Source organism: Dipodomys merriami, unplaced genomic scaffold (genome assembly GCF_024711535.1).
Source record: "Dipodomys merriami isolate MVZ:Mamm:240054 unplaced genomic scaffold, mDipMer1.0.p SCAF_8, whole genome shotgun sequence".
Classification (NCBI taxonomy): domain Eukaryota; kingdom Metazoa; phylum Chordata; class Mammalia; order Rodentia; family Heteromyidae; genus Dipodomys; species Dipodomys merriami.
The window spans coordinates 2,007,862-2,025,980 of record NW_027206401.1 but is presented as its reverse complement, the minus strand read 5'-3'; the positions used below and the strand labels follow the sequence as shown (position 1 = coordinate 2,025,980).

The following is an 18,119-nucleotide window of genomic DNA, read 5'->3' as shown; positions in this document are numbered from 1 at the left end:
CTCAGGTGACTCCATCCTCTCCAGAACAGCTCAGGGCTTAACTACTTATAAGCCACACGGAAGGGAGTGAAGTCTGCATGTGTAGCGTCTCCCTGGGGTGGGCCCACTCCCGTGTGCCAAAGTCTGTGAGAAATACACACAGCGGTCTGGGAGCCTGGAGGAGGACTGCTGACTGAATTAGAGGAGGAACTGAGCCATAACCTCTGCACTGGGAGCTCACGGTGGGCTATGCCTGAAGCCCAGCCAGGGTGGTGCCCGCCTCCTCTTCCTTTGGACTCACTTCCTGTCCCTCTGCCCGGAGCTTCCACACTACCCTACTAGATCCAACCACGCGGCACGGGCGGCACGGAGAAGTCTCTGCGCTCCTCGACCAGGGCCGGGCTCACAGGGACGGCGGGGACACGGGAGTCCATGAGGCCAGGAGACGGGCTTGGGCCGAGTCGTACTGGCCGTCGGGAATGTCTGTGACCGTGCTGGCCCCTTCGTACAGCGGAGAGCCGGGGTTCGGGCCGGGGGCGGCGGGGGCCAGGGGTGCATAGTGTACAGGGGAGCCTCGGAAGAACGGGGTCCCCAGCCCACTGGACACTCCGGCCTGGGGACACTGGGCGGCGGGGGTGATGGCGCTGTTGCTCACAGACCACAGGCTGGAGTACTGGCTGAAACAGAAAAGCACCGCCGTCAGGAGCCAGCAAAGAGGCTGTCAGGGGCTGTGGGGCCCTGGGCTGGCAACCCGCTGCACTACACAGCGATCCTCCGCAGGACCGCCTGGCCTGCATCTGGAGTTACATGTGTGGCAGCCTTGTCTATGAGCAAGAAACAAACTAAAAAGACGGCTCGCGTAGGCCAAAGTCAGCGCAGATTGCTGCGGTTCTCAGAAAGTAGCTTCGTGTCCAGGACAGAGAATGGAAAGTTCCAGAGACCTGGGAAGCCCCTCGGTTTGTGAGCGGCATGCTCGCTCACGGCAGTAATCCCCACGACGGAGGAGAAACCCCTGAATGTGGGCCAAGGGAAGCTTTAAAAAAATCATTTGGTTTTGTTCTGGGGCTTAAACTCAGGACCTGGGAGCTGTCCCTTAGCTTTTTCCCCCGCTCAAGACTGGTGCTCTGTCACTTGAACTACAGCTCCCCATCTGGTTTTTTGGTAGTTTATTGGAGATGATTTGTTTGCCTAGGCTGGCTTTGAACCAGGATCCTCAGATCTCAGCCTTCGGAATAACCAAGGCTGCAGGCAGGAGCCACCTGCACCTGGCAGAAGAAGGCGTCTCTCAGTCTCTCCAGGAGAGTGCGCTTGCAGGCCCGAGCCCGTGCGGTGACCTGGTGCGTCCCCAAGGAGGAAGGAGTGGACCCAGGTCGAGACCAGAGCCCTGGCTCTGCGGGGGTGCTCCATCAGACTTGCCCTGCAGGCCGGGGTGGGTGGCACACCTGTAACCCTAACCTGTCAGAAGGTGGAGGATCTCAAGATCTCAAGTTTGAGGACCCCATCTCAAAAACAAAATACAAACAAAAGGGCTAGGTCGTGGTTCAAGTGCTAGAGTGCTCACCCAGCAAGCTCAATCCTCAGTACCACAAAGTAAAAAAGGAGAGCTGATTAAACTGTAAACAACTAGCAAGTCGCAAGTGGAAAGGCCTTTTGTCGGATCCCTATGTGCTTTCCCAAGACATGCCCTAGACTGCAGCTGCACTTGATCCCGTAGCAAGGGGAGGGCTGCAGCGTCCACACAGTCGCAGGGTCCTTGTCCTCTTCTGGGGACCCCAGCAGTTGGTAACCTGCAGGTCAGCTGGCACTGCATCTCGAGCAATGACCTACAACCCTTGAAAAATAAGCTGTCACAGGGCTGGGAAGGTGGCTCAGTGGTAGAGTGCTTGCCTTGCATGCATGAGTCCCTGGGTTTGATTTCTCAGCACCACATAAGCGCAAAAAAAAAAAAAAAGCCGGAAGTGGTGCTGTGGCTCAAGTGGTAGAGCGCTAGCCTTGAGCTGAAGAGCTGAGGGACAGTGCCCAGGCCCAGAGTTCAGGCCCACGACTAGACCAAAAAAAAAAATAAATAAAAGAACCAAGACCTTAGGTAAATGTGGATATTCTACAGAACACCAATGCGCGCTTCTCAGATCCACCGACAGGACTGCATCTCAGGCCGACCAGCATCCGAGGAGGGGGAGTGCCAGTGAACTTTGCTATTTCTTACTTTGTTAGTCCTACAGAAAGTGATACACCTGGAGAAGGATTTGTATTACGTCTTTACCACCTGCTTGATATTTTTAAAGCCATTCTCTCACTACAAAATGGACTGTTAATGAAATAGTCACCATTCTTTACCTGTTGCCCGGCACATGGATAAAGACTTCAATTCTATAGCCACAGAAAAGCCCACACGCTTACTTCCTTCATTGAACAGCTTTCTCTAATTGGGAAAGTCTATAGTTTCTTCAAACTATGTCTACTGATCCCAACAACCCTGTAAGAGACAGCGGGGTGACTTAGTGTCTCCTTTTTATGTATGGAAAAATCAAGACTCACAGAAGTTAGGAGACTGAGTCATCATAGCAGCTACTTAAGGGCTCTGGTCTGGCGAGGGTAGAGAGAAGCATAGCTCACTCCACAACACTGAGGTTCCTGGGACAGCCAGCGAGCACACAGTCAGCAGTCACGGAACCAGCTATGCGCACACTTACCAATAAAAACCCGACCACCCACAGGTTCAAGGCAGCAGCAGGAGAGACCAGGAGAAAGGGAAGCAGCACAGGGCACAGCAACCCGACAGCACGCCCCACGCACACACCTGGAGCCGGACGGGCTGGAGCTGTGGCTCATGGGAAGCATGCTGGCATGGGGAGAGACTCCGAGGCTAGACCAGTTGTCGTGGGGCTGCAGCATGGACAGGCAAGCAGACGAGTTGTCCGGATACGCTGAGGGATGCAGAAGAAGGGGTGGGCGGGGTCTTACAACAACAAAGTACAGAGAAAATACCCACATACAGCTAGGAAGATAGCCAGCATTCAAAACCAATGGCCTACGGGATACTAAATATAAAAAAGAATCCATTAGCTTGCTATGAACAGTTATTGCCAAGTACAATTACTCTTTCCTTTATAAAAGTTAGATCAGCTGCTGCCTGGCAGACACTGAATCCTGCAACCATGTACTTAGGGAATTTTTTTTTCAGTGCCAAGGATCAAACCCAGGGCCTTACACACACGAGATTAGTGCCCTGCCACCCAGGCCACATGACAAAAATCCAAGTGTTATTTCGACCTGCCCTTTCCGTGCAAATTAAAAATATGATCTTCCTGCTTTGGAGTCTAGCCTTTGATTGAACAAGTTCCGAGGACTATTTCCTTTCGTCTCAAATCAGCTGTAATTGCTTAATTGTTTTATGGTGTTCAGCAGACAGAAGTGAGTCTGAGCACGCAGAATGTTGGAGAGAATTAGCCTGGGGTCTTCAGGGGCTGTCCCAGAGCCCAGAGTCCAGCCTTGAGTCTGGTGGGGCCTGAGACCCGGCCAGTTTCTGGGCCCTGCCACGGGTGTGGGGCTGGAGAGCACCCTGGGGGAGCCACTGACGCCAGGTTCAACATGATCACAGGACAGAGAGAATCACAAAACCTCTCCTCCTGGGGGTGAACATTTGGTTTGGTGGCCAGGCCCCGAACTCTGTCCTTCTGCAAACCTGAGCGTGCTCTAAGCCACACCAGACACCGCCGCCGCCGAGGCCTGGTGTGCCCCTCGGGAGGAGGCAGTGAGCCTGAGGGGGGGGCTGGGATACTTGAGGCTCCTCTGAGTCCACTAAGAACCGCGTTCCGCTGGGAAGCCCCCAAGAGTGGCTCTCCCCGGGGGTCACCACCCCCAGCCGACTCAGGGTTAGACTTACTTGGAGAATTGTTCCGGTGCGCATAGGGGCTGGGGTAGGGTGATGAGCGGTGATTCCTCAGGGCCGGGTACCTCTCGCAGCCGTGCGCCGAGGGGAGCGGGAGGGGGCCGCCGAACTGAGGGTGGGGGCTGGCCGGTGGGCAGAGGGTGCCGGCCCCAGGAATGAGCCACCCCCCTGCTGTGGGAAGAGAACGCTAAGTAGCTGGAATCTGTGTTGGCTCTGTTCAGTGAGCAGAGATTTGGGGTCTCCTGCTCAGAAGGGAAGAGTCCTAAGTGCCCACACGGGGGTGCAGCGCCCCCCAGGACATCAGAGAGCATGGCCCCACCCTGCATGCCACGCGCAAGCAAGGGTTCAACTCACTGAGCACCCAAGAAGCATGGGCCCGGTCCACTCCTTGCCCGGTTCTGGAGTAGTACCCCGGCTGGTTCCAGAAACTCACTGTCTCCCTGCTAACCCCACAGGAGGCTTTCCTTACCCCGCCAAAGAGCAGGTTAATGGATACAAGAGGACAAAGGCAAGAAGCGGAGGAGAGACAGGTAGGTGCCTTCTCTACTTCTGCCCAGACAAGTGCCAGGGCCCCGCCGTCTCTACCCTGCCTGGGCTGGGCATTTCCTGCCCCCACCCCACCCCACCCTTGCTCTGCTTCTCATCAGAAAGCCTCCTAAGACAGTCCTGGCTTCCTTTAAAATTCCCACTTTATTTCCTTTCTTTAAAAGAAAAATGGGCCGGGCGCTGGTGGCTCACGCCTGTAATCCTAGCTACTCAGGAGGCTGAGATCTGAGGATCGCGGTTCAAAGCCATCCTGGGCAGGAGAGACTGTGAGACTCCTATCTCCAATAAACCACCAGAAAACCGGCAGTGGCGCTGTAGCTCAAGTGGTAGAGCGCTCGCCTTGAGCTGAAGAGCTGAGGGACAGTGCCCAGGCCCAGAGTTCAAGACCCACGACCGACAAAAAATAAATAATAAAAAAAAAATTTTTTTAAATGGTTTTTTAGAAGGCTGAAATCTGAGGACTGAGGTTCAAAGCCAGCCTGGGCAGGAAAAGTGCCTGAGACTCTGATCTCCAATAAACCACCAGAAAAACGAAAAAGGTGCTGTGGCTCACATGGTAGAGCACTAGCCTTGAGTTGAAGAGCTCAGGCACAGTGCCCAGGCCAGGAGTTCAAGCCCCACGAGGACAAATTTGAAAAAAAATGTGTATGTTTCTAAACTTCAGAAAAAGCAATTCTTAGGGAGGCAACTACTCTGCTCCACTTCCAAACTACACAATCGTCCCTGAAGTGAGGGAAGGGCTCGCAGTGGGCGCCCCTCACCCCTCTGGGTGATTCTCTCCAAGATTCACCACCAAAGTAGCCCAGAAACCTGACTTTAAAATCTCCTTCATGCAGCCTTTGGAGTGTCCTGCCAGCACTAACCGTTATACCCTGCCCTCCCTCCATGCCTGCCCTCCCTCCACCCCTGCCCTCCCTCCACCTCTGCTCTCCCTCCACCTCTGCCCTCCCTCACCTCTGCCCTCCCTCCACCTCTGCCCTCCCTCCACGCCTGCCCTCCCTCCACCTCTGCCCTCCCTCCACCTCTGCCCTCCCTCCACCTCTGCCCTCCCTCACCTCTGCCCTCCCTCACCTCTGCCCTCCCTCCACCTCTGCCCTCCCCTCCACGCCTGCCCTCCCTCCACCTCTGCCCTCCCTCCACCTTTGCCCTCCCTCACCTTTGCCCTCCCTCACCTTTGCCCTCCCTCACCTCTGCCCTCCCTCCACCTCTGCCCTCCCTCCACACCTGCCCTCCCTCACCTCTGCCCTCCCTCACCTCTGCCCTCCCTCACCTCTGCCCTCCCTCACCTCTGCCCTCCCTCCACACCTGCCCTCCCTCACCTCTGCCCTCCCTCCACCTCTGCCCTCCCTCCGCACCTGCCCTCCTGACACATATGCATCCTCCTTGCACAGAGGGGGAGGCTGGACTGAACTCTCACAGTTTGGACCTGCACTCTTTGCTCAAGTTCCTACAGGAAGGAAGACTTAACGCCCAATGACCCATATCTCACAAACTGCCATTCCACCATGGTTGGTGAAAGACATCAGACAAGGGAGGGAATGTTCTTTAGTTTTCAACTACTAACAACAGGAGAGACCATCTCCACCATCCCCTCAAACACATGGCCAGACTCTCCTCAAGCCCAAGTCTCAACTGTCCCCAGGCGGTAACAAAAGGACTCAGGTCTGTGCTGGGTAAGAATCCACAGCCTCCCAGGAGCAGGCTGAGGACAGGTAAAGCCAGGGTGAGCAGCTCTGCAGCAGGACCTGTGCTTCACACACAGAAACACCACCGCCAACCCCCACCCCAAACACACAGAAACACCACCGCCAGCCCCCACCCCCAAACACACACAGAAACACCACCGCCAACCCCCACCCCAAACACCACCGCCAACCCCCGCCCCCAAACACACACAGAAACACCACCGCCAGCCCCCACCCCCAAACACACACAGAAACACCACCGCCAACCCCCGTCCCCAAACACACACAGAAACACCACCGCCAACCCCCACCCCAAACACACAGAAACCCCACCAACAACCCCCACCCCCAAACACACAGAAACCCCACCAACAACCCCCACCCCCAAACACACAGAAACCCCACCGCCAACCCCCACCCCAAACACACACAGAAACACCACCGCCAACCCCCACCCCCAAACACACACAGAAACACCACCGCCAGCCCCCACCCCAAACACACAGAAACACCACCACCAACCCCCACCCCCAAACACACACAGAAACACCACCGCCAACCCCCACCCCAAACACCACCGCCAGCCCCCACCCCAAACACACAGAAACACCACCGCCAGCCCCCACCCCCAAACACACAGAAACACCACCACCAGCCCCCACCCCCATACACACACAGAAACACCACCGCCAACCCCCACCCCAAACACACAGAAACCCCACCAACAACCCCCACCCCCAAACACACAGAAACCCCACCGCCAACCCCCACCCCAAACACACACAGAAACACCACCGCCAACCCCCACCCCAAACACACACAGAAACACCACCGCCAACCCCCACCCCCAAACACCACCGCCAGCCCCCACCCCAAACACACACAGAAACACCACCGCCAACCCCTGCCCCCAAACACACACAGAAACACCACCGCCAACCCCCACCCCAAACACACACAGAAACACCACCAACAACCCCCACCCCCAAACACAGAAACACCACCACCAACCCCCACCCCAAACACAGAAACAGCACCACCAACCCCCACCCCAAACACACACAGAAACACCACTGCTCAGCATGGCCCCCAGTGTCAGCCCGTCTAGGCTGAGCACAAGCACAAACCAGAATGCAACAAACCATACACTGGGAGCATCCGGGCTGCTGACCGTCCCCCGACTCTTCCATCATGTCCTTGTGATCGCTTCTGCCAAGAGAGTGCATGGAGCAGTTACAGGGAAGCTCAGCAAAGGCTCATCTTTCCACGAGGCTCTTCACCCAAGAAGTAGAGTTAGGGTCCTCTCACCTCTCCTTTGCATCGAGGAAAGCTTTAGCAAATGGGTTGTATTTAATCTTAAGAGCTGTGATCTGAAAAACAAAGTACATTTTCAAGTATATTGCCCATTCACCAAAAGATTTGACAGCAACAAATTGGAAAATGTTAAAAAAAAATATTTAAATCTAGTTACAACTTCTTTTCCAGATATTTTTTTTTTTCTATTTGGCTCCCAAGTGGCTGAGAATTGCAATGAAAAACAGTTTCTGGGTAGAATTTACAGTAAGTTTAGTAAGCCCCTACCTACACTCCATGTATATCAAGGAGAATGGCTCAAAGCATCTCCCTTGGGTCTCCAGGCTAGCGCTTGTGGTCACACACTTTCTCTGCTTTGGGGTGAGCGGCTTCCAGAGGCAGGAACCCCCTCAGTGTTTGTATCTGGCTGAGTGTCATTCTCTCCTTCCAGGAGACAACAAGGGGACACACTGAAGACATTCTTCCAGCATTTCACCTAAATGCCTCATGCATCTTTGCACTCCCAGCGTCTAGTGGATGTGTGCGGCTTTTATATAACTTTATGAGAAGTAAAAGGGGAAATGCGGGTGGGGAGGATGGTTATTCTAACCTTTCTCCCCTCAGCCTCCATTTCCATCTCACTAAGTTAGAAAATGTAACTGTTACCCAGGGGTCCCCATCTCCAGACTCCCAAGCCAAGAGGGCTCCCTCCTGCCCTCTCCCACTTCTCTTCCTCCCGGGCCTCTCTCACCTCCTCGTTCTGATACGCGGTCACAGCTATGAACTGCGTCTCGGGGAAGCAGTGGCTGGTGATCATGCGTTGCGGGCCTCCAACCCTCACTATGTGGATCCGAGGTTCATACTTATGCAAAGAGTTCAACATGATCTGTGGAGGACAGAGGAAACGGCGGTCACAGCCCAAGTCCCGTCTGAAGACAACAACAACCAAAAGCCTTCTCTCATGCTGAGACACACCCAAGAGGCAGAAAGAACGTCTGTCCTGTCAAGGGATCCTCCGGGATAATAACCCATGATTTCCAAACTGACTTGGAGAGGGGAGGCGGTGCTGTGTGCCACTGAAGCCCGGGAATGCGCACACAGCCACCACGTCTGCCTGGCAGAGAAGGCGATGACGCCCTGCAGGTGCAGTAGCAAGCCTGAGGCCCTGGGTTCAAATCCCAATACTACTAAAAAAGAAAAAAATGGTGGAACTGGTCACCAGTGGCTCTCACCTATAGTCCTAGCTAGTCAGCAGGCTGAGATCTGAGGATCTCAGTTTGAAGCTGGGGCAGTTATATCCATGAGCCTCGTATCTCTAATCAGCCACCAAAAATATCAGAAGTGGAACACCAGCCTTGAGTGAAAAGGCTTGGGGACAGTGTCCAGGCCAGTTAATATATGTATATATATATATATATATATATATATATATATATGCACATATATGCATATGCACATATGTTGCAAGCTTACTCCACAGGTTTTAATGTGACTGTTTTGCCCCCTGACTGAGGCCAGACAGGAGAGCTGCGTGAGCTCCAGGCCTGCACTCAGTCTTCAGGGCTTCTGTTGTGCCAGCCCTGGTGTGATCCTCATCAGCCCAACATAAACAGCGCTGAAGACTTAATGGGGAAGGCTGCGCAGCCCCCGGCCACCCTGCCGGCGCCCGCCCTGCCTGCACCCACGCCCGCGCCCCCGCGCACCTGGCCCCCTCCGTTGAGCTTGTTGGTGAGCTTGACTTTGCTGAAGGAGACGGGCGTCTTCATCCAGTGCGCCCCGAAGTTGGGCGAGTCGGGGTGGATGTAGACGCAGCTGGGCGCCTGCGGCTCGGGCTTGCCGCCCGGCACCCACTCCCCATTCACGTATTTCCAGCGGTGGTTGTCGGCCGCCACGAAGTCCAGCAGGAAAGAGTACATGGCGTTGGGGTCCAGGCCTGACACGCTCACCTTCAGCACCGGGAACATCCTCCTGGAAGAGGGGGCGCGGCGGGAGGACCTCGGGCGCGGCCGGGTGGGGCCACCCCCGGGGGACCCGCGCTCTCCGGGCCGGGCGCCGCGGTGCCTCGCTCGGGTCCCGGAGCTCGGAAGGCCGGGGCCTGGGCCAAGGCCGGCCGGCCACCGCCCGCCCGGGCCGGCGCGCGCCGTACCTGCCGTTCTTGGTCACGATCATCTCGTTGGTGAGCTCCTTGAAGCGCAGCCACAGCCCGCTCTCCTCCAGGCCCACGCGCAGCTCGCGCTCCGTGGGGTCGCCCTTCTCGCTGCCCGCCTGCAGCTCGCTCTCCACGGCGCTCAGCAGGTGGTCCACGCGGTACTGCAGGCTCTTCCCCGCGCCCTCGTCGCCCGGGGAGCTCATCCTCCCGCCCCGACGAGCCCACGGCCACCTTCGCCGTCCGGGCGTCCGGGCGTCCGCGCAGGGCCGGGGCGGGGGGGGGGGGGTCCGGGAGCGACGCTTCCACTTGAACCCGCGAGGGGCGCCGGGCTTGCTCTCTGGGGCCCCCAGCCGGGGCCCCTCCCCATAAATAGGGGCCGGGGCGCGGCGGATTGGGCCGCGAGCCCTTTGAAGTGCCGGGAGGCCGCCCATTGGCTGCGCGCGGCCATATCAGACCCGTCGGGCGGGCCGCGCGGCCGGGGGGCGGCGAGCTCCCGAGCGGGGACCCTGCGCGCCCGGCCCGGCACCCCCGCCCCCCAAATGTTTGCACCTCCATCAAAGCGGCGCGGAGGGAAGAGCGCGGGCCGCCCCGCCCGCCCCCCGCCGCCGCGCGCTCCCCGCCCGGGCGGAAGCCGCCTCCGTCCCCTCCGGGACCCCCGGCCCCTCGGTTTCCCACACGCCTGTCCCGGCCGGTTCTGGGCTTGGCGCAGCGGCGAGGCCACGAACGCTGCCACGCACCGTGGATCCGGCCGCGCGCGCGCCCGCCGCCCTCACCGGTGGGGGGGGGGGGGTAGCCCCACCGGACGGCCCGAAAGGAGAGCGGCGGGAGCGGCCAGGGCGGGGAGGGGCGGGCGGCCCGCCGGACCCGGACCCCGAGCGCGGGCCCGGCCTGCGCGCCGACGGCGGCGCTCCCCGCCAGCGCCGGGCGGCCCGGCCCGCGCACCAGGGGCAGGGAAAGCTCCGCCGGCCCCGCACGTCCCTCCGACGGCCGGGGAGGAGAGGAAGCGGGAACCGGGCCGCGGCCTGGCTTTCCCCGTCCTCTTCGCCCGCCCGCCCCGCAGCCGGGGCTTCCGACGGGGACCCGGGCGGGGGCGCCGGGTGGACGGGGAGCCGCGCGCGGGGCTCCGGGCCGCTGGACGCGCTCCGCCGCGGGAGCTGCGCGTCGGACCCGGGTCCCGCCTGCCCTGACTCTGGAAAGCCAGCCGGGGAAGGCGCCAGGCCGGGCGGGAGGGGTCCTTCCCGGCGGCTCCCCGCCCAGAAACCGGGGGACGGGGTGGGGAGGGGGCACCCCATCTCCTCACACACCCCGCTCGCTCGCTTTTGATGTCCAGGATACGGGGTCCCAGGCTGGCCGGAGGCACCGAAAGGCCGCCTTTGCCCGGACGCGGGGACCGAGCCACCTCCCCATCGCCGCGCGGGCTTCCGGGCCGCGCGCCCCTCCGTCCCCAGCCCGCGCCTGGGCGCTCACACGTGGGTGCAGGTGGAGAGGAGGGGGGGCAAGGAGGATGGACCCCGCGACGGGATCTCCGACCTCCCACCCAGGGGACCCGGACCCGGGCCCCTCTGAAGTCCGGTGGGGACTGGCGACACCGGCCCCCCCCCCTCTGTGTCCGGAGACGGCGCCCCCGGGCTCCGGAAGGGGCTGGGCCTGGGGGGCATCGCATCGCTAAGGAATGCTCAGCTTCTGCCCGACGGTCCGGTTCCCCGCGGCCACCCACCGCCCTCTGGCCGTGGGTCCCAGGCTCTCAGGACCAGGTCCTCTTTCAGGGAAGGCTGCGGTGCATGACCGTTTACAGCCGCCCTGCTATAAAGAACCCCGGGCAATAGCATGTGCTCGCTTGGGGTGTCCGGGGGTGGCCCGGGCGCTTCCAGTCCCAGAGAAGCTGGCCATCCTCAGAAAACTAGACCAGAAGATCCAGACGAGGAAGGAAACTGACCCCCACCCCCCAAACCCTTAGGAAACACAGGCACACACCTCAGCTCTCTCTCAGACAAGCAGTTCCTTAAACTGGCTGGTACCAGTGCAGCGCACAGGGCTTCAGAGCCAGCCCAGGGCGGTGGATGCTTCTCAGGCCCGGCCACCAGGTTCTGCCTTCCTGCAAGAAGGAAACACACTCCTTCCGCAGGCAGGCTAGCTCAGGCCGTGCCGCGCGGCCTGGCACAGTGCGCGCAGGGGCGTGGGTGGGGGCCTGCATCCCGACCTTTTCCTCTCCATGCTTCCCTCAGCAAAGCACCCCAAGCCCTGGACTAGAAGCCATGGCGAGACTGCTTCAAAGCAGGCTGCTCCTCCCCGCTCGGTCATTCCTGTTGAAAGGAACAAGTGGCATTAAAGTCGCATTGTTCTTTAGGCTCCTTAGAATCGAAAAGTTTAACAAGCTGTGGATTTTTCTAGGTTTTCATTATTTTGGTGGTACCGGAGGCTTGCAGTCTGTGCCTGAAACTTGTGGGCACGGACATCACTCGAACCATACCCCCCACCCTTGGTTACTGTGGTTTTCAGGTCAGGTCTGGCGGTTCTTCAGGACCGTCCTGGCTGTCTAGACCTCTAGCCACACCTGAGTTCCTGAGGTGGAGGTTTCCATGCGTGCACACAGCGTGTCCTTCCTGTCTCTGGCCTTCCCTCGCCCCTGGCCCTCCTGGGCTCCTCATCCTCACCCACTCTCCGTGTTCACGCCCCTTCTGCTGCTCCTCCCCACAGTCTGTGATTTTTTTTCATGTGTATTGGTTGTACCAAGGTATTTTAGATGTGCACATATTACAGTCGGAGGAATTGTATTGCTTTCTCTTTCTTGTTGACCAACAGCTTTTTATTATGATTTCTTCTGGGTGGCTGTGGTTTTATAGAAAACAATACATTTTTAATGTCCCTCTCTATTTGTCGGGGTGCCCTGCACACACTTATCTGTCACTGTGCCTCTGGGGAGGACACCAGCTTGTCACCCGGAAGCTCCCTCCTGCTTCCTCCTGAGGTCCTGGTGCTGTCCGCAGCAGTGGGGGTGAGGAGCGGCCGTGGCCTCACCTTGAGACCAAGCCGCAAGGGCCCCTGTCCCACATGAAGGGTTCCGGTGGTTCAGTGACAGGGAGTTCGCACATGAACAAGCCAGCCCACCAACCTGAGATTGGGACATCTCTTCACAAGCCTCCTGTGCTCCTGCAGCCGCGTGCTGGGATTCCAGCGTCCAGGGCCGGTCCCTTCGCTCTCACTCTCCATGCTGGGTGACTGGCGTCACTCCTGCCGAGGCTGAAGTGCTTCCGCCCCCTTAGCACCCAGGCTGCTCTCTGGAGTGGGGGTGGGGGGATCCTGTCCTGCTTCTCCCCGGAGGCGCGGGAGCTGTCGCCCCCGCAGGTCCCTTGGTGGTCCCGTGGAGGTGAGGGTTTTAGTGTCTGTGTGGACCTGGGGTGTTGTCCCTATTTCCAGAGAGCCCTGCCGGCTCCACTTCCTCGGGGTTCTGCGGGCTCCTCTGCCTTCTCTCCCGTGTGTTTCCTCTCTTAGGTCTTTCAGCAGACAGTAAGTGGCTTGTCAAGTGTTTTTTCCACACCACTCTGTCAATTGTCAGGATGTCACTTTGGGGTTTTACTGCCTCCCGTGTAGATTTTATTTCTCGCCGTCCCTTTGAGTTTCTGGTAGTCCTAATCAGGATTTCTTGGGCCCACATCTTGCTATTTATTCTGTGGCCTTCTATTACAGTCTTCCTTTTTGCTCCTTGAGACTGTTTCTGTTTCCTGGAGAGTGGGGTGCTCTGTCCCCCTTCCCCGAGCCGGAGGGCTCTCCTCTGGTGGCCACAGTGGGCTGTCTGCAGTGCACCTCCCACCCCCACCCCGTGTTCTTTATCCTCTGGAGAGCTCCAGGTTGTTCCTTCCCTCCGTCCTCCAGCCTACTGCCTGTCTGAGCTCTGCTCTCCCTTCCTGGACAGCAGTAGCTGTCTGTTTCCAAACCAACCAGATGTGCAGCAGAAGCATGCTAACCCTGCAGGCATGACCACGTGGCGGCCTCTCACATTTCCTGAACACAGGTGCCACTGAACCTGCAGCCTGCCGGTCGAGTCACTCACTTCAAGTTCCAATAGTCAGTTGCCTTAGAGAATAAAGGAGACTGGGGGGGGGCATATTAGGTGGGACCTTAAAGGGCAAAAATGGGGAGGGTGGGTAATCACCGGGCTCAGCCTTTCTCTGGAAATAGAAGGCAGGGCAGGGCTCAGTCACAAGAATGACTCTGGGCGCACTGCCAAGGACCTTTTCCTTCTCCTCCGTACCTACATTTCACTATTTTGCTGTTTGGCACCACAGGGAACAGGAAGCTAGGATCTGTGATCTTGTGGCGGAGACAGGGAAGAAGCAGGTACGGGGAAGTGTGTGAGGCTGTGCCTCTGTCGGTGGGCTCCAGGCCCCCATTGCTGGGAGCGAAGCGAAGCAAATACAGGGTGTCCAAAGCCCTAGGGGACGGGATCCGGCACAGACAGGTGCGGGCACCACATGGCCGTGGCTCAGAGCTAGCTCTAAGCAGACCGTGGAACTGCGGGGAAACCTAGGCTGAGAGGGCAGAGCTCCTGCGGGAGGAAGGGAGGAAGGCGCCTTTGTGTGGAGCCTGAAGACCCTGGCAACCACAGGGGTGAGGGGCAGAGGGAAGCCGGGAAGCAAGGGCGAACACAGCCATTTGAGAGGCTGAGTGTAACGTTCATGACCGCGGACCCTCAAGGACGCCATCCACGACGCAGTAAGAACACGGAGAGGGACGTGAGCGTGAAGCCTCGCTGGAGATTCTTTTCCCTTTCAGTGAGACAACTCCCTGCTCACGGGGCGGGGAAAGAGGAGGGAGGTACCGCGGGCGGCGGGGGGGGGGGGGGGGGGGGGGGGGGGGGGGGGGGGGGTTCCTGGCCAGATAAGAGGAAAGCCCTGCCCACAAAAGGCCGGAGGGGAATGGTGTGATTTTGGAAAGACACTAGAAAGAAAGGGCTGCAAGTAAGGCTGTGTCAGGAGAGAGTGGAGAGACAGCACGACAAGGGCTGCCCTGAGAAGTCTGCGGAAGGCAGAGCAGGTGAGGATCCGGGCTGAGCCGGCCTGGACCAGCAGGGAGGGTGGCCAGCACAAGGAGCTGGTGGCCAGCAGGGCCTGCTGTTTATGCGCAGGCGCTTAGACGCGGCCACTGGGTGAGGCCAGCACCAAGGCTCACGGAAAGAGGCACAGCAGAGATGCACGTCAGTTTCTGAGTGTCATCATTTAAACACGCCTTATTCCTGCCAGACGAGGTTAAACATGTGAAAAGGAGAAAAGGTATTTTTTCTTTCTCATCTACCATGTCCACATTAGAAAAAATAAATCACCTGTGCAGTTGGGAAAGAGAGGAAGGAGGACTGGTTGGTTAATTCCCTGTTGATATCTGGATATGGGGGGGGGGATTGTGATCCAGGAGATGACAATGCAAAAAAATCAGCCCCTAGAACACCATGAGCCCAGTCCAAGGTACTGAGTGAAACTACAGAGAGAGCAGCCAGAAAGAAAGGCGAGAGCCAAGCCAGGGGCAAGCTGAAATGCATCTTGCTAAGTTGTTTTCAAGGACTCAGTTCTATTATTCCCCTTATCATAGAAACTTTCCAGAACAAAAGACAATGTTGACAGAAGTCTTTCTGGCTCCTAGGTGTGGTGAATGAGACTCCAAGGTGCTGGTGGACTGCAGGAACCCCAAATCCACCAACTGTGCCCCTTGGACACAGTTTTCATGGTCCAGCTTTCAAACTGCATTCACACTAGAAGCTGGCTGCCCAAACCCAGCCGTGTGCATCACAGCCGCGCTAGTCCCATGAGAGTGGACTGGAGGTGGAAGTGGCCCAGGGAAGGGCCGGCTGGGAGGGCTCTGTCTGGGGCATACCTCTCAGTCTGTTTCTCATGCTGGGGAGGTGGACGTGGGGCTTAGAATGTTAAAATTTAAAACTAAAGATGTGGAAATTTTATACTAGGACACAAAGTTAACCACCAGTTGACTAGCACTAAAGATTAGGTAAATAATGGCCTTCAAGGGGCTGGGAAGGTGGCTCAGTGGTAGAGCGCTTGCCTTGCATGCATGAGGCCTGGGTTCGATTCCCCAGCACCACATGAGCAAAAAGAAAAAAAAAGCCGGAAGTGGCGTTGTGGCTCAAGTGGTAGAGCGCTAGCCTTGAGCTGAAGAGCTGAGGGGCAGAGCCCAGGCCCAGAGTTCAGGCCCCACGACCGGACCCCCCCCCAAAAAAAATGGCCTTCAAGTGTGAAAAGCATCTGATAGGTCTAGCTTACGTTTCTTTCACAGTCCATCAGACAGATTTGTTCGTTCTGCACAGAGGTCTGTAGCAGTGAATAAAGGTGGAGCTGCGAATCGGTGTTGGTTTGGGTCGTACATGGAGATGAGAAAGGCCCTCTGGTGCACAGACTTATATTCTGGGTCTAGAGAACAGGAATTCCAGAATAAGACATGCCAAAGATTAAGTCCCCCTCAGGGGTTGAGCAGAATCTTCCTCACTCACCCTTCAGTGTGTTCGGCAGCATCTCCCAAGACGCACCGTGTGGTAGGCCCAAGTCCTAATAAGACTGAACCTTCAATGAGCGCTCAGGAGTCGGCTATTCAACCTCAGCCAACCTGACCCCAAGGTCCCTACCGCCTCGGTGGCGTCAGCCCGTCAGCCCCTCCTCCGGCCTCTGTCACACCTGTCATGGGGGAGCATGTCATGTGATGCTGTAAAGCAACAGGAGGCTGAGATCCAAGGATTGCAGTTCAAAGCCAGCCAGGGCAGGAAAGTCCATGAGACTCTTACCTCCAAGTAACCACCAGAAAACCAGAAGTGGCGCTGTGGCTCAAGTGGTAGAGCAGCCAGCCTTCAGTGACAGAGCTCGGGACCGTCCTTAGGCCCACAATTCAAGCCTCACAGCTGACCAAAGCAAAAAAGATCTTTTTGAGCCTCTCATTTTTTAAAAAATTTCAGTTACACAAGATTGCTTAAAATTCTGGTACTAATTTATCACCTTCTTCATGAAGGATTTACATATCCTTTCCTAAATTTATTTGTATAATTTTAGTTCATACAACTAATAGCATATTTAATTTTTTTTTTCTGGCCTGGGGCTTGTACTCTGGGCTTCAGTACTGTCCCTGAGCTCTTTTGCTCAAATGATAGCATTCTACCACTTGAGCCATAGCACCAGCCTTTTCTGTGATTAATATGATTAATTGGAGAGAAGACTCTCATGGACTTTGCTGCTTAGGCTGACTTTGAACTGCGATCCTCATATCTCAGCCCCTGAGTAGTTAGGATTACAGGTGTACATACTTTTGTTTGGTTGGGTGCTGGCCCTTGGGTGCTGGGCCTTGCACTCCGGGCCTGGGCATTGTCTCTGAGAATACTCAAGGTGAGCCTTGAGTACTCTACCCCTTCAGCCACAGTTCCACTTCTAGCTTTTTGAGTAGCTAATTGAAAATACTTCCTTGACTTTCCTTCCCAGGTTGGCTTCGAACCTTGACCCTCAAATCTCAGTCTCCTGAATAGCTAGAATTATAGGTGTGAGCCATCAGTTCCTGGCTTTTATGTACAAACCTTTTTTTTTTTTGTAAAAAAAACAAAAATCTCATTAAAATAACTCCTAACACATAAGTTACCACAGTCAGGTAAAGAAATAGCCCAACACCCCAAAAACTGTCTTTTTAACCTCACACCTTTCCCAGCCTTTTAAACCGAGCCATTTTCCAGGAAATTATTATCATTACATTTTTGCACTTCTATATTTATTGAAGATCTGAAGATCTACACTGCACCCATACATGAAACAGATCCACCTTGCTCTAAGCAACATTATCCCATACTTTCTGTGAGCTCAAAGAATTCAGCTCCTTGTGTTTGTGACTCTGAGGAGCAGGGCTCTTCACTGATGGTGGAAATCCTTCTCTGCCTCTTCTGCAGCCTCTCAGCGCTTTCTCCTGGAGATGTGTGTGACGGAGCGCGTGGCGGCCTTCCTTGCTCTGGCCGCCGCGCCCCTGGCTCTGGCTCTGGCACATGCCCCACTGTGCCTTGTTTCTTCACGCTGTTTTTACTCTCCCAGCTCTATTTCAGTATTTCCTCACTCCCCTGATTCACGTTCCTGCCTTCTATTCCGACTAGTGAAGCTCTAGTTTAAAGCTGATCTCCCGCGTGCCATATTGAGCACACTGATTGCATTCTTCATCTGATCATCTCTCAGACTCAGAGACACTTGTTTCTCCTGGCTCTTGTGCATGGCTCTGGGTTCCCTGTTTGTAATCGCGACGGCATGGACACACTTTGTTTTGCCATGGAGACATGACTGAAGCATTGTGTCATCGTTGCTTATCATAACTCTCATCTAAAGAAAAAGAAAGCTGCAATCTCCTCGTGATTCTCCATCTTTTCTGTCTAGTTACAGTACTGCAACCTTATTCTTCATCCACATAATTAATCCAGTATCGACTTGCTGTCTTAGCTTCCTGGAATGAATAAAACAGAACACACACACACGTTTCCACCATAACGGCTTAGCTAGGTGGACTCGAGATAAAGTTCCATGGGGTATGCCCTCCACCACCTCTCCACCCCTAACAC

The 18,119-nt window shown here is 56.6% G+C and overlaps 1 protein-coding gene across 1 annotated transcript; it reads right to left on the bottom strand.

The window, feature by feature from the left end:
• Nucleotides 1-382: 382 nt before the first annotated feature.
• On the bottom strand, nt 383-9,747 carry Tbxt (T-box transcription factor T). The gene is made up of 8 exons (XM_070010358.1): nt 9,542-9,747; nt 9,099-9,363; nt 8,147-8,281; nt 7,411-7,472; nt 7,250-7,311; nt 3,866-4,042; nt 2,780-2,906; nt 383-656 (listed from the first exon to the last, which is right to left on the bottom strand). Exons 1-8 carry the CDS (start codon nt 9,745-9,747, stop codon nt 383-385), a joined length of 1,308 nt encoding a protein of 435 aa, XP_069866459.1.
• Nucleotides 9,748-18,119: the final 8,372 nt, after the last annotated feature.